This window comes from Leptonychotes weddellii, chromosome 5 (genome assembly GCF_054177405.1).
Source record: "Leptonychotes weddellii isolate Sample4059 chromosome 5, ASM5417740v2, whole genome shotgun sequence".
Classification (NCBI taxonomy): Eukaryota; Metazoa; Chordata; class Mammalia; order Carnivora; family Phocidae; genus Leptonychotes; species Leptonychotes weddellii.
The window spans coordinates 5,831,727-5,857,805 of record NC_138373.1 but is presented as its reverse complement, the minus strand read 5'-3'; the positions used below and the strand labels follow the sequence as shown (position 1 = coordinate 5,857,805).

General features: G+C 51.8%; 2 protein-coding genes across 6 annotated transcripts; one reads left to right on the top strand and one right to left on the bottom strand.

The window, feature by feature from the left end:
* Positions 1 to 3,133: 3,133 nt before the first annotated feature.
* ATP5MF (ATP synthase membrane subunit f) lies at positions 3,134 to 11,328 on the top strand. The gene is made up of 4 exons (XM_006748263.3): positions 3,134 to 3,236; positions 9,141 to 9,248; positions 10,351 to 10,467; positions 11,180 to 11,328. Exons 1-4 carry the CDS (start codon positions 3,224 to 3,226, stop codon positions 11,206 to 11,208), a joined length of 267 nt encoding a protein of 88 aa, XP_006748326.3. The 5' UTR covers positions 3,134 to 3,223; the 3' UTR covers positions 11,209 to 11,328.
* Positions 11,329 to 12,199: 871 nt separating this feature from the next.
* On the bottom strand, positions 12,200 to 26,050 carry CPSF4 (cleavage and polyadenylation specific factor 4). 5 transcript variants are annotated; one of them, XM_081819328.1, is made up of 9 exons: positions 25,801 to 26,035; positions 24,999 to 25,081; positions 23,190 to 23,240; positions 20,964 to 21,116; positions 19,169 to 19,264; positions 18,674 to 18,767; positions 17,505 to 17,577; positions 15,889 to 16,059; positions 12,200 to 13,172 (listed from the first exon to the last, which is right to left on the bottom strand). In XM_081819328.1, exons 2-9 carry the CDS (start codon positions 25,009 to 25,011, stop codon positions 13,104 to 13,106), a joined length of 720 nt encoding a protein of 239 aa, XP_081675454.1. In that variant the 5' UTR covers positions 25,012 to 25,081; positions 25,801 to 26,035; the 3' UTR covers positions 12,200 to 13,103. The 5 variants fall into 5 exon arrangements, with proteins under 5 accessions (XP_081675454.1, XP_006748327.1, XP_006748328.1 ...); XM_006748264.3 differs by lacking the exon at positions 24,999 to 25,081 and having other exon boundaries at positions 25,801 to 26,050; XM_006748265.3 differs by lacking the exon at positions 24,999 to 25,081 and having other exon boundaries at positions 15,889 to 15,984; positions 25,801 to 26,050.
* Positions 26,051 to 26,079: the final 29 nt, after the last annotated feature.

The following is a 26,079-nucleotide window of genomic DNA, read 5'->3' as shown; positions in this document are numbered from 1 at the left end:
AAAAAATAAGACTCTCTCTCCTTTTCCCTCTACCCCTCCCCCCTGTAAGCTTTCTCTAGAAATAAATAAATAATCTTTAAAAAAATTCATATGTTGAAACCCTAATCCTTAATGCGATGGTACTGGGAGGAGTTGTCTTTGGGAGATAAATAAGTCATGAGGATGGAGCCTTCATGATGGAATCAGCACCTTTGTAAGAGACACAGGAAAGAGGCTTTCTGCCATGTAAAGATACAATGAGAAGGCAGCCAGGAAAGAGGCTCTCTGCCATGTGAAGATAACAATGAAAAGGCAGCCATCTGCAAGCCAGGAAGAGAGCCCTCACCAAGAATCGAATCTGCAGGCACCTTGATCTTGAGATATTTTGTACCATTTTTCTTGCTTTTCAGTTGTGTTTTCAACATCATTCCTTGTCTACAGCCCTGTCTCTTGAATTCTCTTCATAATGTGCTATATTTTTGTTGATTCCCATTTTTAATTTTTTCAACCACCTTTTACAATTTATTTTTATGTTGCCTCATTTCTCATTTTGTCTTCATGATTTATGGTACAAATTTCATTTCTAATCTTTGTGCCTTTTAAAAGAGGGGCGCCTGGGTGGCTCAGTCAGTTGTCTGACTCTTGATCTCAGGGTCATGAGTTCAAGCCTGGTGTTAGGTTCCATGCTGAGCCTGGAGCCTACTTAAAGAAAATAAAAATAAAAATAACAGAAATTTATTTCTCCTAATTCTGGAAACCTGAAGTTCAAGATCAAGGTTTCTTGATATTTGATAATCTCATTTCTTGTTTTCTGTGTTCTTTTAACTTGCTCTCTCCCTTGTCACCATCCTTCTGTCCTATTTCCCTTTCATTGCATATAAATCAGATCCTCCAGGATTTCTCTGTTCACTCTTCAACTCCTCTCACCTCATACTGGTGGCCACCTCTGTGTACCAGGTGAATCCTCACTGCACTCCCCCTTTATGCCTCCTTGCCATTAGAACTCTGCTCCTCCCCCACTCCATGATTTTTTTTTTTTTTTTTTACACCTTCTGATTGTACTAGAAATGCATTTGGGGCCTTATTCCCTCCTGGTGTGCTGAGATGCCATGCCGTGGTGCTCCTTGCATTTCTGACGTACTGAGCATAGGGACTTCTTCAATTGCTTTCTATCTCTGTGATTCTTTCATTTATTGTTCTGCTCATTTACCTCTCTTTCCTCACACAATAATTTAACAAACACCTATTGAACATCTTGAATGAGACAGCCAGACTTTGAGTTCAGAAACAGCTTTATTTTTAGGAGCTCAATTTATTTATTTTTATTTTATTTTTTTTAAAGATCTGCATTTATTTATTTATTTATTTTTAAATTTTATTTGAGAGAGAATGAGAGAGAGAGAGAGAGCATGAGAGAGGGGAGGGTCAGAGGGAGAAGCAGACTCCCCGCTGAGCAGGGAGCTGGATGCGGGACTCGATCCCAGGACTCGAGGATCATGACCTGAGCCGAAGGCAGTCGCTTAGCCAACTGAGCCACCCAGGCACCCAAGGAGCTCAATTTATAGTGGAAGAAGCAGAAAAGTAAGCTGACCACTGATGGTTAGTGTCCATCAGTGTACTTGACGATATGAAAAGGACCACAAGGAATCTGGTTTGATAAGTGAAGTTAATGATCCCTACCCCCCAGCACCACGGAGGATGAGACAATGATCACAATAGCCTTTGTCAACTTGTAAGGAGCTCCCTGTTATGGGGTGGTTCTCCTTGGTGAGAGGCACCCCTATTATTTCCGAAGAAAGGTATTCAAGGACACCAAAGCTGAAATGGCCACAGCGTTTTGTCTAACAGAAAGTTGCCCCATCCCCTCTGGAAACCAGATCCCAATGTCACTCCCAGAAATGCAAATCCCTTTAGAACAAATCTTAATGGGGGGCGCCTGGGTGGGTCTGTTGGTTAAGTGTCTGACTCTTGATTTCAGCTCAGGTCATGATCTCAGCGTTGTGTGATCCAGCCCCACGTCAGGCTCCACGCTGGGCATGGAGCCTGCTTAAGATTCTCTCTTTCCCTTTCCCTCTGCCCTTCCCTCTCTCTCTCCCTCTCTAAAAAAACCAAAAAACCAGAAAGAAAAAAAAAAAAAGAACCATGTTAATGGGTATGATGCCTCCTACTTCCACACCCCCACGCATTGCTGGTGACAACTTGTTGAACTTATCAGGACTGGAGAAGAAATTTTCCGGAAACACATGAACATGGCATCTAAAGCCACCTCAGAGAGCATGGGTTTTTTTGTTTGTTTTGGTTCTAAGAGAAAGAAAGAAAAAGTATTTCAAATGAATTAAACTGCTATGAGGAGACAAATATCAAGAAAATGGATCTCTGCCCCAGCGAGGAGTCCAGTTTCTTGATGGACCTATGAAGGGAGTAAATTACAACCCTCTTGCTGAGGGCATGGATCCTGGCACTGAGCCTCTAGCCCAGAGAGTTTACGTGGTGCTCCAGGGACAGCAAGATCCTGGGGGTTCACCCCTTCTTTGTCCCTGTTTTCTTCTGAAGATGAATGGCTAAGGCTTAGAAATCATGGGTCTTGGGGAACACTGTGCATGGTGACTCCAGAGTTTGTTGCATTCCTGGTTTTTCATATAACCACAAACCCTTATTTATTTATTTCCACAAATCCTTCTGTTTTTTACACTTAGACTCTTTCTTGAATAGGGAAGAAAACTGGAATCCTAGAGTTCCCTGAGGCAGGCCACTCCCCTGCCGCTGTCTGCTGGTGCCTGCTGTATTGCATCCCACTTTAGAGAAGGAAGTGCAGTTCAGGGAATCGAAGCGTCCTGCCCAAGTCAGAATTCCTGAACCAGGAATGGTTATCGTGGCCTTTTCAAGGCGACAAAGTAAGAAAGCCAGGATGCTCTTTTCTCCTTGCTTCCCATTTTTTGGTCCCTTCCAGCCTCCTCTCTCCTAGGATGGGAAGCCCAAGCTGAGCCCTACCATTACCATCCCGTCCGCCATCTCCCTATCCCTCCGCCCCCAGCCCCTCTCCCTACTGCGGAATCCCGGGGCTTTGCCCTCCAGAGACTTTGCCAGACTTTGCCCTTCACCCCATGGTGCACTTGCAGCTCCAGAGACGTACAAACAGCGACCTGCTTCCCATGAACCTCTGCTCCCCTCGCCAGCAGGGGCGCGCGCTCCCTACCCAGGAGTCCTTGCGCGGCCTGGCAGAGCGGACACCCAGGACTCCAAGATGGCGTCAGTCGGTGAGTACCTGTAACAGGTTAAGGTTGCAAGGTTGAGGGCAGGACCCGTGGTCCGGGGTTCGGGGCTCAGAGCTGCACTGGGAGGGGAGGGGGCTGCGGAGCCGCCTGCCCTTCGCTCAGGGCCTTCCCTATGGCCTCATCGGAGGGGCACCGAGCCCTTTGCCCAGGGCCCTGCACCGTTCTACCCTTCGCTCGCTCAGCGCTCAGCCCGCCTGCCCAAGGGCCCGCGTCTCTCGGCTGCAGTTGCGGGGGTGACGGCAGCCGGGGGACGCGTCTGCGAGCTTGGGAATGCACCACCTCCGGCCATTCTTCCTCCTCGTTGAAGAATATTGACCCCGTTGCAGCCCAAGCGCTTTGCATTTGAACCCTAGGCGCAGTTTCTGCCCTTTCCAAAGCTGAAGCTCAAATTAAGCTCCAGGAGGAGCGAACGCATAGGACGGTGCCTGATACCATGTCAGGTTGGACGCATATATGTGGAATACGCGTTGAATAGGCTAAGAGAGGTGACGTGACTTATTCAAGATCACAACTAGTGAGAGGGCTGAGCAGGATGCAAACCTAGGAGTATGAGGCCTCGTGGTAAACTGAGCTTTAATCTCAAGGATGGCCTTATGATCTGCAGGCTTTTCAGTGACATGCGTGTATAATTCTACACGTCTCAGACTGTGCACACTGATTTTTTTAAAGGTTTTATTTATTTATTTTTAAGATTTTATTTATTTATTTGACAGAGAGAGACACAGCGAGAGGGAACACAAGCAGGGGGAATGGGAGAGGGAGAAGCAGGCTTCCCGCGGAGCAGGGAGCCGGATGTGGGGCTCGATCCCAGGACCCTGAGATCGTGACTTGAGCCGAAGGCAGACGCTTAACGACAGAGCCACCCAGGCTCCCTTGTGCACACTGATTTTATTTATTTATTTATTTTTAGTACGGAAACCATGTTTTAGCCCTAGAGCCTCTCACATTAGCCTTTTCCTTAAGTCCCTGTCTGGAACGTTGATCCCATTTTAAAGATGAAAATAAGGGTCAGAGATGTGGTGTGGCCTGCCTGAGGCAGAGTTTTGATTAACCTGTTTTACCCAGTTTCTTTCTTTTTTTTTTTTAATATTTTATTTATTCGACAGAGAGAGTGAGAGAGTACAAGCAGGGAGGAGGAGTAGAGGGAGAGAGAGAAGCAGACTTCCCGCTGAGTAGGGAACCTGACGTGGGGCTCCATCCCAGGACCCTGAGATCATGACCTGAGCCGAAGGCAGACACTTAACCATCTGAGCCACCCAGGCGCCCCTGTTCTACCCAGTTTCTATATTCTTTTTTTTCTTTAAAGATTTTATTTATTTGACAGAGAGGGACACAGCGAAAGAGGGAGCACAAGTAGGGGGAGTGGGAGAGGGAGAAGCAGGCTTCCCGCAGAGCAGGGAGCCGGATGCGGGGCTTGATCCCAGGACCCCTGGATCATGACCCCAGCTGAAGGCAGACGCTTAATGACTGAGCCCCCCAGGCGCTCCCCCCCACCCCCGCCCCGCAGTTTCTATATTCTTAATATCAGCCTGGAGAAATGAAGAGGGGATCAGAAAAGATGAGAATGATGCTGTTTTTCCCATCTGTAAAAAACAGGTATGAGAATATTTATCAGCGGTGGTTGTATTGTTTAAACAAGAGGACATGTGAAAAGGAAGCATTGAGACTTGGCATCTTATTTAAGTAGAGCGAAGTGATGAGCATTGTGGATTAAGGATTAAACAATTTAGTACGTGTAAGGTACTTGAAACACTGCCTGACCTGCTGTTGAGTACTGGTCATCTCAGCTTCCACTCTGTGACCTTTGAGCAGGGTCACATCTGGCCCATTCAGCATCACCCTAGGTGAAGGAGTTGAAGTCCAAGTCTTTTAAGTACTGACTATCTTTTAGCTGGTGTCTGTCGCCAGAACATAAAGCCACTAGTTCATTAGCAAATAAAGTGATGGAAATATGAATTAACAGCAATAGATGAGATCGGGTCAGCAAACTGTGGCCAATGGGCTAGATTTCCTGTGATCTGTTTTTGTAGGGCCTGTGAGCTAAGAATGGTTTTTAAAAATTAAAAAAAAAAAAAAAAAGTGTTCTGAAATCTGCTACTCTGTGGCCAGCCCTAGGCTGGATTTAGCACCCAGAAGACATTTAGCATTTTATGCCTCTCCGTATAGGTGGACAGTATGCTTTGAAGTCATAAAATCAGGCCAGGGAGCCACCTACCCTCCCAAGAACATGTGGTCCTTTCTCAGCCTTCACTGAAAGTCTGTTATGACCACAAACTGTATGTGGGGTTGCTCCCACCTTCACATAGCTCATAGGCAGAAAGACAGATAATTTCCATTTACATAGTACCTACAGCCAATTACCAAGGTGGCTGCTGTTCTTTTTTTTTTTTTTTTTTTAAGATTTTTATTTATTTATTTGACAGCGAGCAGGAGAGCACAGGCAGGGGGAGCAGCAGAGGGAGAAGCAGGGAGCCCGACGAGGGGCTCGATCCCAGGACCCTGGGATCATGGCCTGAACCGAAGACAGTCACTTAACCGACTGAGCCACCCAGGCGCCCTGGTGGCCACTGTTCTTAACCTTCTTTTACGGAGGAGGAAACTGAGGCACAGAAGGCAGGAACTTGTCCAAGGGTGCACGGCCACAAAGTGGCACTAAGCCCAGAATACGGGACTCCCAAGTCTGCTGTGTTATCATTGCCCTCTACCAGTGTAAGCCAGTGAATGCAGAGGGGTGTGCAGCACTGCAGGAAGTGCTGGGGGAAGGCTCCAGTTTGGCTGCCTAAGGACCAAAGTCTTCGTCTTCCATTGAGAGAGACAGACAGTCTTGGAAAAAGTGTAGATGCATCTCTGATGAATCTGTTGATCTCTTGGAGTTTTATGGTGGTGCTGTTTTTGGCTCTCCTTAGGCCTAATGTGAAATTTTTCCCCCTGTCTTTATAAATTTCTTAGTTTTTGTCAAGGAAACCCTCTTTATAGGTCTAAATATATAGAAAAATGAATTTTAAATTGTTGGCTGTTTTCTCCCGTGATGTGCCAAGGCACCATGCCAGCCTCTGAATGTGGTCGTGAGAATGCAGAGTGTGTTTTCATAGTTTGTGGGATCAGAAGTGACCTGATTTTTTTTTTTTTTTTGAGTTACCAGCCTTATACCAGTCTCAAATACTTCGACTTAAAATACTGTTTCTTTTGTACACCTCCCCCAACATAGTACTATGATTAAGAGCATTTTTAAACCTTTTATTATGGAAGATTTCAAAGATGAAGGAAACAATAATGTAATGAACACTTCAGACTCATTACCCAGTGCCAACAGTTAGCAACATTCGGCCCTTCTAGTTCCATTTATAAATTAGTCATGCACTCCCCACTGTGTGGCCATATTTAAAGCCAGTTGGTTTTAGCATGACATGTTTGCGCTCCTCACTGCATGCAAGAAGGCTTCGAGTCTGTAGCAAAGGTGTTGACTATGTTCTTATTCAAGAATAGTTATTCTTGGACTGCGGCCTTCTGAACCAAGTGAAGACAAAACTGGCATGTAAAAATGTGTACTTGTTAAACTTTTCTCGGAATAGCATGGACAGGGTGACAGAAAGATACAGGTCATTCTCGAATGACATTATTGTGTGGTATTACTATCATTGACACTAAACTCTCCAACAGAGATTTGGAACGTATCCCGAAATTCATTTGAGACTATCTCATATTCAAAAATATTACCGAACTAATCACATCAGTTTTCTGTTTGTAAAAGAACTAAAGGGTGCGAGTAATCCCTGAAGTCCTGTTACTTAAGACGTCCTTAAGTTTGGTTTGTATGCCATTTCTTTCTCTACTTTTGTCTTTTTTCTTCGTTTCACATAGACCTTAATGACATTTCAACAAGAATAATGTTAACACTTCACAGTTCTGAGTACTGTTCCAAATGCTTTTACACAGATTCTCATTCAGTGCTTGGAATAAGCCATTTTACAGACAAGGAAACTGGAGCTCAGAGCTCATACAGAAAGGTCGTGCTAGTGCTTGAGATAAGATGGGCGGGGAAGGAGGCCTTTTAGGGAATAACATTTATGTTGAGCTGGCCGAGTGATGATGATCCAGGAGCACGGCAAATACAAAGGCCCCCAGATGAAGAAGCAGAAAGGGGTCTGGCGGAAGTATGGTGAGCCTGCTAAGATGAGTGGGTGAGATGGTTGTCTGGCGATAGAAGGTTGGCTCCTGAGAGCAGGGCTCTCGTCTGCAGTCAGTGCTGTGTCCACAGTGTGTAGGACGCTGCCCGGCATACAGTAGGTGCTCCGTGTTTGTTGGATTGAGTCTAGATGGAAGGTTCGGGCCAGTTTGTTTGGGACAGGCAGCCTAAATCATAACCCTCAAGCTATGTATGCAAGTCTTAGGCTTATGCCTCCACCTGTCACTTGTGGCCTCTCTCTTTTTTTTAAGATTTTATTTATTTGACAGAGAGAGACACAGTGAGAGAGGGAACACAAGCAGGGGGAGTGGGAGAGGGAGAAGCAGGCCTCCCACTGAGTGGAGCCTGATGCGGGGCTCGATCCCAGGACCCTGGGATCATGACCTGCGCCTTAGGCAGACGCCTAACGACTGAGCCACCCAGGTGCCCCTCACTTGTAGCCTCTTGACAAACACTGAAACACTGGATCTGGTTCATTCGGACCCAGTGTCTAGTTCTCCAGATGACCGTAGCAGATGAGAAGCTGCCATTAAACCTTGTATTTCTGTATGGCCCAACAACCCTTGCCCTTGTTAAGTGTTGGGAAATGTCAGGAGATCTCTGGGATTCCCCTCAGTGGACTCTTGAGGCTGGTCCTTACAAAGCCTTAGTCTTTTCCTTGGATCCCCAAAATGGAGAAGAAACCTTTCTTTGAGTGATTTGGTCTGGCTCCTTCTGTGGTTGATAATCTTTAAGAAAGGACAGTAGCCTTTAACTCCTTGCCTTGAAGAGGATACCTGCCCAGCAGCTTTTTAAAGGTGATCTCTGTGGGGAGGATGAGAAAGGAGACCACTCTCTCCTTATGAGCATCTGAACATTCACAGTTCTACCCTGCTCTGGCCAGGAGTCTTTCCTGTTCTGTCCCCAGACTCTCATTGGAATATTATCTGGGGCCCATTGGATCATTTGGAGTGGTTTTTATTAAGTCATTTAATATTTGTGGCCCCAGGTAGGATGCTTGAGGCAAATATCAGATTGTCTTGAGGAGCATGGGAGCCAGACCTAAGATTGAGCCCTGCCCTACTGCCTGCATGCTGTGTGACCTTGGCCAAGTTGCCCAACTTCTCTGAGTCAGTCTCCCCCACTCCTCATAAAATAAAGGCTTCAGCTACTTGGTGTGAAGATTAAATGAGCTAGTACATGTAAATATTAGTTTTGCAATCATTTTTCTATTCTGTCCTCCACCTGATTATTTAATTCCTCACGGCGCTTACGTTCTCTTTACAGTTATTCCCAGTAAGCTGTTATTCAAATCTTGATCATTAGTAGAACTGTCGCTTTAGGGGCGCCTGGGTGGCTCAGTCATTAGGCGTCTGCCTTCAGCTCAGGTCATGATCCCAGGGTCCTGGGATCGAGCCCCACATCGGGCTCCCTGCGCTGCGGGAAGCCTGCTTCTCCCTCTCCCACTCCCCCTGCTTGTGTTCCTTCTCTCGCTATCTCTCTCTGTCAAATAAATAAATCTTTAAAAAAAAAAGAACTGTCGCTTTATATACACTGTGGCTTAAAATAGTGAATTTGGTGTGATATATTTATTCATAATATTCTTCGTGTGCAGCCTCTGTGTAGTGACTTTATTGAATGGTTGAAGTAAGTGACATAAAAGGATGCTATTTGTCTTACTGGAGGGTTTTCAGTGCGTGTTTTCTGCTCTTCCTTTTCAGTACCAGTGAAGGAGAAGAAGCTCATGGATGTGAAACTGGGAGAGCTGCCCAGCTGGATACTGATGCGGGATTTCACCCCTAAGGGCATTGCTGGAGCATTTCAAAGAGGTCAGAGCCTACAGCCATGTGTTAAAAAAAACAAAAAAAAAGCAGATGCCTAGGTCTTCTGGTCTCTCTTTGCTCTGAATTAATTTGAGCAGTCAAGGCCTTGTCTCAGACCAATAAGTTATGTAGAGAAGGACAGGGACAGATTCTTAGCCCCTGAAGCTCTGTGTTTGATTGGTGATTGGTCCTATCAGGGGCTGGCTCTAAGATACTTCAGCCAAGAAAATGTTTTCTGCTGCTTGGAATTGGTACCACTGCCTTCGTCTTAAATGTCTACAAGCATTTTTACATCATAAGACTTTTTAAAGAGGAAAATGAGTTTGAAGCATAGTGGACATCAGTCCATAAGGTAACGCTCATCCCCCTGCCAGGCAAAACTTCCAGGGTGGATGTTTGAAATGATCTACCCTTCAGGTCTGTGCACAGTCACATCAGTCCCGTGGGGCCCCTGTCCTCATTCCAGGAACCAGAGACCCACATCAACCCACGGATGCCTGTGTAGTCTCTGGCTTCGAGCCCCGCCCTTCCCCATTTTTCTTTCCAGTCCTGGCCGCCCTGTAACTCTTGTGTGGCATGTTTTCCTTCTGCCCTGAGAGGCCCTTCCTTAGCTCAGATCAGAATGCTCTGCCTTTTCCCCATACTTAGTGACAACAGTCCCTGACTTCCCATCTTCTCTCACTATTATAAACCAGGGCCTTCTAGAATCATTTCATTGATTTTTTGTCAACCAAGCTACAAGCCCCAAAGAGGGCAGAAACCGTTTCCTCACTGGTGGGGGTACCCAGCAAAGAGATGATCGCACAAAGCCTTCTTTCCCAACAGGCAGACCTAGCCGGCCTCAGCTAAGTGGCCTTTACTTGGGGTTGGATTTTTGGTCAGATTAGGGTAAGGGGATCCGTAGGGCTGGAGGTGAGGGTGAGGTAGGATCAAAGGCTAACAGGCTGAGTGCATTGGTGCTTTTCCCTTCATCAGCCAGTGAATTTAGGGTGAGTGGCTTTCAAGAGTCAGAACGGAAGTGGGTCCCTGAATTTAAGCCAGACTCGACTTTGCAGTGTGTGAAGCATTCACCGCAAAAGCAAACAGTGGCCTCCTCTCTCGTTTGCAGGTTATTACCGGTATTACAACAAGTATGTCAATGTGAAGAAAGGGGGCGTTGCTGGGATTTCTATGGTGCTGGCAGCTTATGTGCTTTTCAACTACTGTCGTTGTTACAAGGAACTCAGTGAGTGTCTCTCTGGTCGCCTTGCCCTCTGGGGTTGCTCATTGCTGGGTGGGACTGGTTCACTGTCAGGTTTACAAGTCCCTCATTCTATGGCAGCTGAAAAATTGGGAGGGACTTATGAGAATGTAGTACAGAGGATGCCATTTTAAGTGAGAAAATTGTGGCAAAGAGAAAATAAAGACAGGAAAACTGACATGAATCCCCGATAAAAGTAGTACTTAGGAAGCATTCTGTAAGGTGCTGCAGGCACTGCTGAGGGTTGGTGGAAAATTTTGGCTTCATCTTCCTAGCAGCCAGTGCGAAGAGAGAAAGAGGAGTGGTACAATCCAGTGTCTGTGCGGTGTTCTGGAAAGGCGTAGCTTGTCCTGGGTCTGAAGGCCGAGAGGAGCTTGTGGGGTGGGAGAGGGTAGCAGGGTGCCCGCGGTAGCCCCCGCCAGTCTGAAAGCCGGGGTGATGCTGGCTCTGAAGGCCAGGCTCTCGGGGACTGTGTCTGAGTGTGCGTGCGTCCTGGGAAGGATGAGGCTGGCCAGGCTGCAGATTAGCTCGACGTGCCTTTGTACCCCCACGTCTGCTCATTCTGCTGAGACCCTGGCAGGCAGGTTCTGGGTTGTATCCTGAAAGGAATTCTCAGCATGGCTTTACCCCCCCGCCGTTGTCTTGTGCTTTCACTACACCTTTAAAGAAACTTACCATCTTGCCTTTCTAACTTCAGAACATGAGCGGCTACGCAAGTACCACTGAAGAGGGCCCAGTGTGGAGGCACATTCGGCATTCCTGACCATGACCTTTGCCTGGCACCCTTGAATCTTTTCATATTCTAATTCAGAATTAACATCCAATAAAAGATGACTGGTACTCGGACTGCTTTCCTGGTGTAGCCATCTCCCTGCCCTCTCGGAGCTCTTGCTGTACCAGCGGGGATGAGACTGCTCTGCAGTTCCCAAAGGGCAATTCTTGTCTGTGGCCCAGGGCTTTGAACCAGTGGGCTGCCCACCGTGGCTTTGGGACCTCATCCCAGCTCACTGGAGGTGGAGGGTCATCTGGTTGAGCCTGTCAAGTGCCCAGAGGGGTTTCCCTGCTCTTTGCACCTGAAGTATTCTAAGCACTTCTGGCTTTTTGTCAGCTGATGCTTTTACATCAGAACTTGGGCCAAGTGCCCGAGAATGCCTTCTCCTCCCCCATCTTGCTGCATTATGCAGGCTACACTAGTGTGGGCCCTCCTGGTAAGGAAGCTTCTTCGCCTGTGGGAGGATTCAGGGGAGCAAGGGAAAACACAAGCCCTGACGAGAGCTCACAACTGCCCCCGTATCCAGCCCCCTCATCCTTACCCTTCATCAGAGATCTTCGGTAAAGGGACATGAAAGGCCAGAAGTGGTTTCTTGAGGGGTGTATGGTAAGAACATACTGCATGGAGTGTAAGGGCTGAGATGTTGTGACTAATTATCTCGTAGAAGATCCGCATCTGAGTAAGTGTTATCATTCCAACATCTGAGATGGAGTAAGGAGACCTGCCACGTGGCTGTTCAGACAAAGGCCAAGCTTCCAGACTTTACCAGCTGCCAGGACAGAGGCCCTTTCTTCCCCTGGCAGCCTCCCTCCCCTCCAGGAGATTCACATGTGTCAAAAGGGGACAAGCAAACACCGACACCGAAGCTTCGTGCTGAGCATCTCGTGTGGCCAGCAGCAGGAGTCCTCTCCTTGGCGTGGGGTCCCTGAAGTAATGAGACGCAGCTTAAAAAACAAGCTTTAATCAACCTCGTAAAAAGTGTTCTCGTAATAGAACTTGGATAGGCCCACTTGCCCTGCAGGTTGCAGGTGATGGTTTCACATTTCCAGGTTCGGGGGCAGGATGGTCTCCGGAGGCCAGAGGTGAGTGCCTGTACAGATGCTTGGCGGGGCGGGAGGTAGGTGCACAGATGGACCAGCTCCTCCATTTAACGGGTGCTCTGCAGCTCCAGCTGGCGGTATACCCTTGAGATATACCACTGTCAAGTAGGTGCTCCAAGGAAGTCAGCCCAGAGGAAAGAGCCTCACACCCGAGAGCCCTGCGCCCTTCCTCTCAACCACTGCCGCCTTCGAGCAGGACCAGGTCGAGGCAACAAGTGCACTTAAGTCTGCCCTGAAAGGCTGCCTTGTTCAAATCACATCGATAGGCACAGCTTCTGAATTCAGCAGGACATGGAGGAGGCAGGCATGACCTGGCTGAAGCTTTAAATGATCCACCAGCCCCTGGAGTCACCAAGAACTGGTGTTTAATGATGAGGCCTCGAGGGGAAGGGCTGCCTTCCATACAGCCTGCTTAGCACAAGCCCTTCCCCACGACCTCCTCCCCTCCCCAGATTGGTGGTGTGCAGGGAGATCCGGACAGGAGGTGTGGATGCTAGACAAACATGATGCTGACTTGGAAGGACCAAACTAGAGCACCTGTCCCTTTTTAAGAAAAGATTACAGCAAAATGACAGGGAAACTGACAGACATAGCCCCTCAGAACAATAACCCCAGCGTGCCTGCCTGCCAGCCCCGGCCGGTGCGGCACCAACACGCGTGAAACAGTTCAGTGCACGCTCCCAACGAGGGCCCAGAGCGGTTCCCAACAGTGGGCCCTCTGGGCTGCTCTGAGCTGGCTCCAGCTGCCGTCACTGTCCACTGAGAAAGGCCAAGTGCCCTTTGGTGCATCTGTTGGCGTAGTGTCCTTTCTCGCCACACTGGGAACAGCAGGGAGGGAGGGAGGAGACAGAAAAAACCACCGTTTTCAAATGCAATTTTCAAGTAAGGTCACACCCACCAAATACCAGGTTAGGGATGGGACTCTGCAATTCTCAGTGGTACAGACTTTCGTTCAAACATGAAGGAAAAGGAGCTCCAAAGTACAGTGGCCCAGAAACTCCAGCAACTCGGCAGATGGAAGAGCAGCTGCAGAGCCAGAGGACGATCTGCGAGCACAGCAGGGAGAGCTCCTGCAGGCCTGTCCACGGAAGGTCTCATGGTGGGTGGCAGGACGATGAGAATCCCGTGGCACCAGAGCTCCCCCACCTGCCTGGGGACCAAGCCCCTCTGTATGGCTGGCCAGTCACTTACCTTTCTGAGGCACTCTTCTGGAGACAGGAGGCAACAACGTGAGAGAAGCCACCAGGCTCCTCCCCGCAACCCGGGGACTCATTGCTGTGGACACAGGGTGGGCTGCACCCAGTTTTCCCTCCTGGCTCTTGCATACTTGCCTAAGCTACCCCAGGGACAGGTTTGTTACAGGATCAGAGAGATGGGACAATGGTTAGACTTGGGCGAACAGACCCAGAGCATCACTTCAAAAATCTAGCACTGACTCTGACTTATCTTGGCTCCGATTCTCCAGGCCCTTCCTTAGCTTCTCTTCATTCATTCTTGTCACTCAGAAAGCAGAGGGGATTTAAAATGTTGAACAGCAGCCTCAAGCACTGACCAGGGGGTTGGGAGGAGACAGGAGGGGGCACCCCCCCAGGGCCCTCGCAGTTCCGACCTCCTTGGCCTCGGGCCCAGATCTCCAGCCTGCTCTGTCTCCTGACCCTGCAGGACCCATGTTCTCAAGTCGGCCTGATCTGTAGGTGTGACTACGTGGATGAGTGGCCCGTGTAGCTGCCAGCTGGCCCTAACACCGAAGAGATGAGCAGAGGGAAGCACTGACCGGGCCCCTGCTCACAGCACCTGGCATGTCCATCGGCCTCCACAGCTGATCCTGGAGAACCCAGGATTCCCACAAGGTGCCTATAATGTCGACTATGAAGTGTGCGTGGTGAGAAGAGGTGGTTAGGTCCCGGCTCCACCTAAGTTCAGGACGCAGGAGAGCTTGCTGCTGAGGGCGGGGGCCAGGACGCCAGCCACACTGCCTCCGAACACCTGCATTTCCTCGGACTTGTGAAGTGACTGGTCAGAGGCACGGCCCCCTCTCCGTACTCTCCTCACCTGGTGGGGCTCAGGCTCAGAAACCTGAGGCCTTTAGTGGTTTGGGGCACCTGCCGTCCCCTCCCTGCGGAACACAAACCTCTCCTGGGAAAGAGTGCGAGCACTCTGTGTTTCACCCTGCTCTGTGTCTGACGGCTGTGGGAAGCAGCTCAGCGTTTCCTGAGGGAAAGTTCTGGGAACAAGTGAAGCTAAGCATACACCTCCTGACTTGAATCTTCTACTTGGAGGCATGGATGCTGCTGTCGGGCGAGAGCTCACAGATGTCTAAGTGTCAGATTCAGCACTTTTTAGCAGCAAAAACTAAACTGCTACCAACAGAGAACTGGTAAAGTAAACTGCAGTTCTGTACACACCCAGTGAAACAGATTTACGTTTACCGGCACAGAATGATCCACAACATGTTATCGAGAAAAAAAAGACTATACAGGACATTATACATCCCAGGGCCCTATTTGTATTAAAATACATGTTCCTTGTGCTCGTGTGAATAAAAGTTTGGCACCGCAGTTCCCTGTGTGGGGTCCCCTGTGGGGTGTGAAGGAGCACCAAAACCAAAAATCGTGACAACACAGCACATTCCGTGACGACACACGGAATCAAGTGGCTGTTTTAGGGAAGGTGGGGATAGGGACAACACTGCACCCAAAACATTTGTGTGTCATCTAAATGTTTTTACCAAAAGGGCGTACTAACTTTGTATTTTGTCTTATAATCCCCAAATCTGAAGTTTTTGTGGCCTCGTTCTATCATCAGTTATTTCTGCTGACTTCCCTCAGTGGTGGTGATTTCCTTCTAGGTTTTGTGATTTTTAATTACGAACTCATTCTTCAGAACTCTAGCTGTGGGAATTAGATGTGGTCGGGTTGAGAATAAATTCCTTGGAGAGCCAGGCACCAGGGACCCACATCTGGGGCTGTTTCAGATCGGAAAACCCAGTTTACAGCTTTCCAGAATATGTGCGAACTCATGAAGGGTCCCCTGGTGACTATAAACTCTCAAGGCACTTACCTCCCCGCCTTTCCATCCAGAGCCAAGAATGAGACAGGTTTTCTAGTAGGTTTTTAAAAAGTTTACCCTTTCCCTCAGGGGGGTGTGTGTGTGTGTGTGCTGGGGAAGAGGGTGAGTTCTAATCTGTTTTCTTCCTGGGTGGGCTTAAAGCTTTGTCCCCCTTCCCTTGGGGATGCCCTTGCAGGATGTGAGGACATCCAGAGGCTTCAGGGCCTACTCCCTTCCCTGGGACTTGTGCTTCTACTTTATTACCAGCCTCTCTTTCCCGCAAGCTCCGTCCTTTCATTCAACAGCATGTGTGATCATTCACTTGGCCTTGGTGTGTCGTGGAAGGAAGCAGGATGGTCTCCAGCCCACCAGGGTAGCCCATTTTCACTCTTACAGTCCAGAAACAAAGATACTACCGTTTTTCAAAATGAACTACGCAGGGAATGAGGGCACAGCCCCGCCCCACCCCCCAGCCCTGGGACTCACCTTGTAACAGGTGACCTGCTCCAGCGGCCGGGGTCCCCGGTTGCCTGCGCTGCTGTTTTGACTCTGCATGACCCCGATGACCTGCGGGGCTCTCTGCTGATTGGGAGAAGAGTTCTGACTCGTTAACTGGATCAAGGAGGACGACCTTTGTAATGGCGGATTGTTACTTTGCTGGAAAGAGTTACACAACACGGTTTTACTGCGGAAAACACGTGCACGCAGACTACCAATGGGGACAGGAGAAAAGAGGGCGGGACTGCTCCCGCACGACCAGCAGGAAGAAGGGCTTCCGTGGTGGCCCTGCTCAGGAGAGCAGGCAGGAAAGAAACATCTGGTGATGATGGCAGGAGCCGCTGCCCGAAAAACACCATGCAGACACACAAGAACGAAAAATAAAAGTAGAAAACAAAACACCAAAGAGACGAGGAGGTCTCTGGGGCAGCAGGGCGAGGGCATGAGCAGGCCTTACTTTTGTTTCTGAGGTTCTAGCTTCAGGTCAGGATGAACGCTTGGTTCAGCCAGATGTTTAGCAGCCTACACGGCGAGCAACAGTCACAGAAAAACAGTTGGGAGGCTGACATGCTGACCCGCGGTCTAGGGGCTGAGAGGGCCCTCCACTAGGGAGTCATGTGAGCAAGGGGGACGGGGGCTCCTGGCGTGGGGACTGGACAGCTAGGCCACCTCCCAACCAAGAGGCTTCCTGGCTCTGGCCCCCGTAAACAGGAGCAGTGAGCTAGAAACCCCCAGGTTGTCACGGCTGCTCCTGCACCCAGGAATTCTGGCTTTGCAATGAGGTCTGAGTTACCCCACAACCACCTGAGGGTGGGGCTCAGTGCAACACGCCCTCCTGGCTCAGCCTGTAGCACTCAAGGATGGACAGGGCTCTGGCAGTGGGCTCAGAGTTCAACCAAGTAAAAGGTTAAGGATGCAAGATCAGTAGGCGGGGGTACTCAGCCTGTTGAGACCCTGCTTAGCGCACCTGGCCAGCCTTTCTTCTGGGCCCCCAACCCTCCACTCCCATAACCAAAGCCAGGGTGCCCTTGGTTTGTGGGGGGTGGGGGCTGCATGTGTCTCTGGCATCTCTCCCTCTCAAGCTTGAGACGATCAGCCCATTGCTGGGTTGTGAGACCCCTTGTCTAGGAAGGTGGAGCCAGCGGTCCTTCAGCGCTGTTGCCAGCCCACCCTCCCTGCCAGGAACCTCCACACGGGGCAGCAAGGGCACTGACACAGGCCGGAGACCCGGTCAGCCCCAGGCCTGCCCCCGGGCTGCTCCTGCCCAGCTGGGGGACTTCCGACGAGGCCCGCCCTGAGGACTCGGTTTCCCTGTTTATAAAGGGACGGGCTGGAACCAGAAGCACGAGCAGCAGGCCCGCGGCGCCCATGCCGCCCTCCACTCCGGCTCCCGAGGGGGCGCGCTGAGCCACTCGCCAGGCCGGAAGGGAAGAGAAGCCACACGGGCGCTGGGCTCTAGCAGACAGCCCTCCACCTCTCGAGGGAGATGCAAACGGGAACTCAGGGTGACTCCCCTCCTGTCCCACCCCCTCCCCTGCCTCTCACACGTCGCCAGCCGGGTCTGGCCGACTGCGCACCGGGGACAGGGAGCTGGGGCACGGTACCTTTGTCGGAGGCTGCGTCTGCTGTGGCAGTGGGGGCTGCTCGGTGGTTCCCATTGGCAGTTCAAATCGAGGGCTGGTCACCCCGCAGCCAGAGGGGAGGACAACAAGGGGAGGGGAAGAGGGGATGAGAGAGGGGCCAGGCCAGGCAGTGTTCTCAAACTCTGGCCCTGGGAGATCACAGGCAGCCTCTGCCCAGGCACAGAGCAACACGCCTGGACGTGGGGTGGGCGCTGGCTCTCAGCCCTGCCCCGAAGCCTCGCGAAAGAGAGGCGAGAAGAACGGACTCATCTGGACTCAGACCCAGCTCTACTCCCACCTAGCTGTGGGACCTGCAAGTGCTGCTTCCCCACAACACACACCCTTTCCTGAGGGTCTAGCGCAGCTGCTGGACCACCTCCAACAAGACACACTCCCTGGCTCTCACCTAGGGAGTGGGACCAAGTCCGCAGCACCCGTCACCTGCCCACTATGTGGCAGTGACCGGGATCCTGTGCTTCTGTGCAGGTGTCACTGGGGTGGATGGAAGCAGCCCGGGGACTGGGGACGACACTACTCTGCAGTCCCAGAAGTCTGACTCCACAACCACCCAAAGTGACATATGTGCACCAAGGCCTAGGAAAGGAGCTCTGAGCCCTGCCGGGCAAGGAAAACCCAGCTTCGGGGGCCACGGACCTGCCCTTGACCAGCTGCCACCCCTGCTACCACATGACCCTGGCCAGTGGCTGAGCTCTGAGCCTCAGTGTTCTCGTGTGAAATGGGGACATTCTCCATTCTCTCTCTTACACACACACACACACACACACACGAAGAGCTATGTGGACTAGTGTGTGTGGAATCTCAAGGTCATTGCCTCCACAGAGGACGCCCCCAAACCGAAGTCTCCTTCCTTCAGGGCACAGGTTCTTAACCAGAGGTCCCTGAGTGACATGCCAAGACGTGAGGTTTCCTGGAGCACGGAGGCCAGCTTTTCTCAGATCTATGACCCAGGAAAGCTTAAGTGCTGGGCTCGGCAGAGCCACCTTTGAGCTCAGGGAGCAGCGGCAGCCCCTGCCCCAGGCCCTGTGGTGACACCATGCAGTGATCAAAGCCCAGGTGGACCCGGGGAAGATCTAGAGGGCAGCAGGGCCTGGGGCAGGAGCAGGGTGGGGGAGTAGGGCCTGGCTACTCACTGCATGAATTTACAGGAGGGCCCCTCCGGGCAGAATCCCACGAGGTAATTCACACAGATGACTCTCCGCGTGTGCCGGTGCCTGCAGAGGGGACCTGCGGAGCCAAGTGTCCGGGACACTCAGACGCCCTGCTTCGGGGGATGCCCTCGTGCCCCTGGGCCAGTTGGAGCCCTGCCCACACCACTGCCGGGGACGAAGAGAGCAAGAGCAGGGCTCCAGATGCGGGCTCTGCCTCGTATCCATTCAGGGGGGACACAGGCAGGGCCCACGACCCCTTCAATGGTAGTTTCCTTATGGAAAATACGGGAGAGAAGGCAGTCCACGCGGGAGGTCTGGGAGGCTCAGGTGAGCTGAGGGTGTAAAAAAGCCTCACTAGCCCCAGATGCCTAACCCCGGGTCTTACTGGAACAGGTGGGACAGGTAGAGAGGGTCGTGTGGACAGAGGAAGAGAGGACTGGCCTCTTGCTGGGGGGGCCCAGCCACCCCGACACCTACCATGCTTGCAGAAGCCACGGTCGTACCAAGGGCAGTCCTTGATCTTGGACTCGGGGTCGATGTGCAGGAAGGGGCACTCCTTGTTGCTGCATTCCCCTGCAGGGAAAGCCCGACACGCATCCACCTGGGGCAGCTCGGGGAGAGCTGGACTCAGACCGCCTCAGCTTTCCTCAAGGCTGGGGCCTGCTGTGTGGCAGAGGGCCAGGTGCTTCTGGTGTCCCTCCTGGCCTGGAGAGTCCTGAGCCCCAGGGCAGTGTCGCGGAGCCTCTGTGGCTGTGTTCGTGACCTGTACATGGTGCTTCCCTCTCACATGTCCATGCTGCCTTGAAGGGCAATGACCCAGAGCCAGGCACAGGGTACACACTCATCAAATAACTCATGGCTCTACCCCTTACCTAAACGGGGTGCCCTGGGCACTGTGGGGGGCCCAAATGTGCAAAGGCACCAACTGAGTCCAGGAAATGACTGGTCTACTCTGATCAGCCCTTCACATCTACGAGCTGGGACGGGGGGAAAGGTCTGAGGATTCTGCCTTTCAGGACAAAAGTAGGGAAGACTTGGGAACTCGAGGCTGGATCCCTGTGGTCGAGTGCGATGGAGCCTTTGTGATGACAGCTCCTCTCGGGAGCAACCAGCCCAGCCGGGCGGCAGCATCTGTCACCCAACTAAGGGACCGTTCGCCCGGCTGGGCGGTGGCGCCACCTCCACGCTTGCCCTCCCCGACCCACGTTACACACGAAAGGCCAGTCTGATCGCTGCTGGTCAGAGAAAATGCAAACTCCTTCCCAGACGCACCAGAAGTCCCTGTGGGGTTGAGCCCACCCCTCCCCGGGCTCCTCCTCCCCCAGCCATGCTGGGACCCCAGCTGTGCCCCCAGTGACCGGCCCCTTCTCGGCCTTCCGATCCCAGCTCCGCTCTCACCTCCTTAGAGAGGCCTTCCCTGACCATTCAGCCTAAAGGACACTGTGGTCCTCGTGTGGTCCCATCGCTGTCTGTCTCCTTCAGAGCACTTCCTGCACGTCATTCCCATCTTTGTCTCACTAGTGTCAGCGGCCTCCTCCCCTGGGCCGCTAGGGCAAAAGCACCATGGGCCAAGGACTGGGTCTGTCCTGTTTACTAAGACCCTGACTTGTTTCACAGGTGACAGGAGCTGCAGACCGTGCATGCGCACCAGGCCAGGCTCTGTCGGGAAAGGGCAGGCGGGGCGCATCAGAGCATCGGGGGGCTGCGGGCCCAGCAGGAACGAAGGAACCCAGGCCAGCCTGCAGAGGTGCCCTTAAGAGTCTGCCCAGGAGGGCTGGCTCCCACCTTTGGTCCAGATGGGAGATGGCTCCCATGGAAAGGGGATGCCCCCTTCTGGTGCCGCTTCCAGTGATGGTATGGGTGGGGCGGGGCTGGGAAGCCTGGGTCCTATTTCTCACCCTCTGTGCTTTGACTTCACAGCTTACGCTACCTCTACAAAAAAAAAAAAAAGCTACAACTACTGTTAATAAACTGGCGGGCCACACCTGTTGGGCTGCTGGGATAATTACCGTCTCCCGATGACAGTGCTCTGAAAGCGTGCTGCACGCCCAGCCCTGCCCAGCCCCCCACAGAGAGTAGAGCTGGGGTCCAGAGCCCACCCCCATCCTGACCAACAGGGCCAGCTGAGGTTGCTGGGCACGGCCTAAGGTTGTGAAGCCGGAGAGCTGGGAGAGGGCAGAAAGCGCGGGCACACCAGCAGCTGCTTCTCCCCTCTGGGTCTCAGGTCTGGGTGAAGCCTCCCCGGGGCTCCCGAGGCCGGGCGTCTGCTTACCGAACTTGGAGTAGAAGTAGCACTCGGGCATCTTGGTCATGTCGTACTCGTGCAGGAACTCGCACTGGTCCCCCTTCTTGCACAGCCCCCGCAGCCAGTGTTTGCACACAACGGTCTTCTCGCCACTGATGTGGCGGAATGGACACATGCCCCCTGCCGAGGAAGGGGGGGCTGTGAGGAGGGCAGGGGGGCCTTCACCCCACACGTCCCTCGAGTACCCGAGAGCAACCCTGGAAGTGGGGTCTGCCTCGGGCAGAAGGCCATGTGATTTCAGGCAGTACAGAGCCACACATCTTAACTCTGAGTACTTATTTTATGTCAGCGCGTTCTGGAAAAACCTAAAACATGGAATCATGGTATCACAGACATCACCGTTAAATGGAAGCTTAACAAGCCTAAGGGTGGTGGGAGAATGAGCTTCTTTCTTTTTTTTTTTTAAGATTTTATTTATTTATCTGACAGAGACACAGCGGGAGAGGGAACACAAGCCGGGGAAGTGGGAGAGGGAGAAGCAGGCTTCCCACTGAGCAGGGGGGCCCGATGCGGGGCTCGATCCCAGGACCCTGAGACCATGACCTGAGCCGAAGGCAGACACTTAATGACTGAGCCACCCACGAACCCCAAATGAGCTTATTTCTTAATTGAATTATAGCTCTAGTGATACATAGACATGACAAAAAACTGTAGCGGTAGTAAAGGAAAGACTGGGGTTTGGAAAACATAACCCTTTATAAAAAAACAGAAGGTAGAGAGGCCCACCAGCAGAAGCCTGGACTCCAAGTGGGTTCCACTTCTAGTTACGAGTGCCCACTTAGCATCCAGGAATTAAGAAAGAAAATCAACTTCGGAACTGAAGAAACACATTGTATATAAACTGGGGGAGGTCTCCTTTCTGTAGCAGGACCTGAGCGATCAGCCACCAGATGGGACAGAGCCATACCCTCAGAAACTCCTATTTCTAACTTGTGACCTGGCGGGACCACTGGGAAGGCCCAACCACAATGAGGTTGTGACGGAAAGACCTAGACCAGCCCTTTCTAACAGAACTTTGCAATGATGTTCTATATCCCTCCCGTCCAATATGGCAGTCACTGGCCGCATGTGTTAACTAACTAGTAGCCACATGTGGCCAGTGGCTACTAGTTAGTTAACATAGACACAGCCACAGTGCCCTGTGTTAAGGCCAGCTGTCTGACAGATGGTGGTGGGTCAGAAGGCCAGATTTACTGAGTACAGACATGGGAAGAAGACCAGGAGCCCAGTGGGAGATGATATTGCAACCAGACAGCCCCAGGTCAACCTGGTCGGTCTGCCTGGCAGGTCTATCGTTTCCGTGGGAAGTGACTGGGTTATAGAACCAAACTTGCCAAAATCATCTATTAAAACCACCCCCTTGCTCTTAATTCTGTGCTCCCTACTCACTGATTAAAATTTAGTTTCCAAATAAATTTGCTTGCAGGAAGAAAAATGCCCAGACCTATACCTGGCATCTCAGCTCCCACCCAGCAGTCTGTCTCATCAATTAGTGGATAGTCTGGTTCCAGCAGCCTCTGTTGGAGCCTGGTTAGTATGAACAAGGTTCCACAGGACAGACTACTATAGGGGTTTTTGATGACATGATACAGAGGACAGTGAGCCTGTGTAGACTGTAGAAGCAGAAAGGCTTGGGTTCAGACACTGGCTTAGCCACTCGCTAACTCTGCGATCTTGAAAAAGCTCCTGAACACCTCAGTGCTTGGCCTCCTTTTTTTTTTTTTTTTTAAAGATTTTATTTATTTATCTGAGAGAGAGAATGGGAGACAGAGAGCATGAGAGGGGAAGGGTCAGAGGAGAAGCAGACCCCCCACCAAGCAGGGAGCCCGATGTGGGACTCGATCCCGGGACTCCAGAATCATGACCTGAGCCGAAGGCAGTTGCTTAACCAACTGAGCCATCCAGGTGCCCAGTGCTTGGCCCTTCTGTCCATGTCACAGGTCAGCTCGTGGCCACAGGCAAAGTGAGGTGAGGAGGCAGACTCAGAGTAGGGTTCCATCCCGTGTTGTAGGTTTCGGGCAGAATACCCACTCATGTTCCTAGCCTGTCCAAAGCACAGTAATTTCATCTAGGGACACTGCTAGTCTGCAGAAAGCAATGCAAGCCAGAGGCCTGATGGCCTACGAGTCTGCTGGGGGGCAGGGTGATGGAAAGCACCTCAGGAGGAATGTCGGGGAGCCAGGGATTCCTTACCTTTACCACAGGCAGCTTTCAAAAAGAATTCACAGACAGCAGCCCCCGACTCTGCAGGAAGGAAAGGAGAGGCATCAAAGTGAGGTGTGCCTGGGGACAGCTGAAGACATGGGGAGGGGACCCAGTTTGCCTTTGACCCGTGAAGGGTTCAGGGTACAGGAAACAGACTGGCAAAAAAATGCAAGGCCTGGCAAGTACAAAAAAAGCTGCTCATTTTGGTCATTCCCTGCAAAATGAGACACCTATGTTGAGACCAGTCATTCTGAGAGCCTCCTGTAAGCGAGATGCTTTCAAGGAGTTAGGAGTGGGTGTGGGAAGGATGGGGTACAAGATCACAGAAGTTAATTACCCCCAGTTCGGACTCGGACCTTCCAGAGGGCTAATTCATGGGTCTTTGAACATGAGGCAGAGGGAGGGAATGAGCTCACAGGAAACACAAACAATCGAATGGGGACTCTGAGGAAGGGACAAGCGCCTCAGAGGTGCTATTCCGGAGGGAAGAGCATAATGGAAGACACAGAGGCAGAACTCTGCCTGTCCAAGATCTAGTTCATGGTGACGCAACACCAACACACAAATATTAAAGGAGCAGTCTTCCGCTTCTGCAGAGGCAGCCCATGCAGGTGAGGTGAGCGATGGAACAAAGGCTGAGTGTGGTATCAGTCAGTGACTCCAGGGGGCAAGGCTTTGCAATGAGCCCAGGAATTCACTCGCCATGGCTGCTAGAATAAATGGTCCGTGGCTTCACAGACAGTTTTCTCTATCAGCAGGCATGTTAGAGTTGCTGAAAATCCACCAACAGCATCTTGGAAAGCCAGTTTCATACCCCTCTTCGCTAACTTGCAGGAGATTCCTTGGATTCTCGGAAGCAGGCAGATTTTGCTAGGATAAACTTAAGGCTGTCAAGAGGGTATCACTCATTTGCATCTCAAAAAGCTTAGAAAGCCAAAAAGTTGTCACTCATTTGCATTTCAAAAAGTTGAAAAAGCCTTATAGTAAGGAAAGCATCATAGAAGAGTATTTCTGGGCTCTTCTCAGAGGTTTGCTTCGTTCCTTGAAGCCAGAAGTCCATAATCCTGGGGCCTGGGTCTCAGGCGGATAGGTTAAGAGTATGCCTTTAGGGGAGAACTGAAAATTCTTCCCAAAACAAGATGACAGTGAAGTGCCCGGACAAAGGAGAAAGGGTTGTGGCCTCCCAGGGCTTTAACACACTGAACTAGCTCATGGGCTGGCAGAGTGCTGAGGGTGCCTACCAAGTCTGAGGCCCAAGCCAGGGCAGCACCCGTGGCCAGGCATGTCCTTGATTCTCCTTAGAACAGGTATGTGGGCCCCTTGCTACTGCACCTGCCTTCACAGCCTCAAGTCTGTGCGGTCCCATGTTGGAGAAAGGTGGGTGGGAAGGAGTTGCCCTGCAAGGATGGTTCCATGGCCTCAGGCTAATGCCATCAACACAGGGAAAGGCCACATGTGCAAAGGTGGATGTGCATGCACAAGCAGGAAGTGATCACGTGTGTCGAGGGGTCAGCAGCTGCTTATGCGTATCATAGAGATGCAGGTGGTGTGTGTATAAGATAAGGTTGCCAGAGGTATGTCACGTGGGTAGAAGCAATATCTCACAGAGAAGCGTCAGCATGAGTGGGACAACTCTGGTCACGTGTGCATGAGAAGTGTGGCCACTTGACGGGAATGAAGCTGCAGGGAGGCTCTGCCAGGCCACCGACCGGCGGGAGAACGGGGGGCCTCTGGCAGTTATGGGACATGGCACAGGGAACTGCGGACTGAGCCAGTCAAGAACACTGGAGAGCTCACCTGGCTCCACCATGTACCAAGTCGCCAGGGACCAAGTGGTCTTCGGCAAGTCCCTTCCCCCACCCAGGCCTCAGATGCCCCATCTGTGGATTGAACACAAGGACCTCTGAGCTTTAATGGTACAGCGTTAGACTTCAAGTGTGTCCAGAAAGGAGAGAAGGGAACTGCTAGTTTCTTTTAAAGTGCTAGACACCCACCTAAGTTGGCTGGAGGAGCTATCATCTGAAGGTGGAGAATGAAGGTAGCTCAAGCAGCTGCCCAGGTAGGATGAATGGCCCAGAATTGGGGTCCAGAGGAAAAGTGAGGGATAGGCTCCCAGGAGTGCACATCCTAGAATGGAACTTGAGAATCTACCTGGGAATCTCCTACAGAGAGGAACAGGTGGGTCTTCCTCCAGCAAGACTCCTCCAACCGCCCAGTTTTGATGAAAGCAAGGAGAGGGTGCTCAAACTGGGGGGCTGGAGATGAAAAGGGGGAATATCTATTTTCTTTTAGTTAGGGGAGGGAAGTAATTTCCAATCCGAGACACCCGCGTTCATTCAAGACCTATTTGAACAGCCAGACATGGTCCTGCCCTCCTGAAGACTGTATTAGAATAGTCCCAGAGGTTCAAAGACTGGAGAAAGGGGGGCTCCCGACTCTGAATGGAGGAAGGGGGTCCCAGGATGGGTGGGGGAAGGGGTTCCACCACCGATGGGGAGAAGGTCCGGGACCCAGGGAGAGGGCGTCCCGAACCGAGGGGGAGGGGTCCCGGGGCTGAGTCGGTCGCGCCCCTCGCCCGCAACCCCAGCCCCGCGCTCACTGTCCATGCCGGGGAAGGGCAGCGGCTGTGCCCCGAGCTGCTGCTCCACTGCGATCTCCAAGTCGAACTTGATGTGGTCCACGCTGGCGATGATTTCCTGCATGGCGGCGGCGGCGGCCACACCGGCCCGACTACCCCTCAGGTCCCTCGCCGCCCTCACACCTCTACCCGCCACCCGCCCCGCCGCACACGGTCCTCCGCCTCGTCTTGCCTCGCCGCCGCCGCCGCCGCCGCCCGAGGGATGCCGGGAGCTCCCGGAGCCCGCGCCGGCCTTTCGCC

Excerpts from the sequence above, each read along its gene's own strand:
- ATP5MF (XM_006748263.3), top strand. Across the intron at positions 9,249-10,350 it reads TGCTGGAGCATTTCAAAGAG|GTTATTACCGGTATTACAAC; the intron begins GTCAGAGCCTAC and ends TCTCGTTTGCAG. Across the intron at positions 10,468-11,179 it reads TCGTTGTTACAAGGAACTCA|AACATGAGCGGCTACGCAAG; the intron begins GTGAGTGTCTCT and ends TTCTAACTTCAG.
- CPSF4 (XM_006748264.3), bottom strand. The coding sequence starts at position 25,903 with ATGCAGGAAATCATCGCCAGCGTGGACCACATCAAGTTCGACTTGGAG. Across the intron at positions 23,241-25,800 it reads GCCCTTCCCCGGCATGGACA|AGTCGGGGGCTGCTGTCTGT; the intron begins GTGAGCGCGGGG and ends TCCTTCCTGCAG. Across the intron at positions 17,578-18,673 it reads CCCTCCTGTAAATTCATGCA|CCCTCGATTTGAACTGCCAA; the intron begins GTGAGTAGCCAG and ends CGGGGTGACCAG.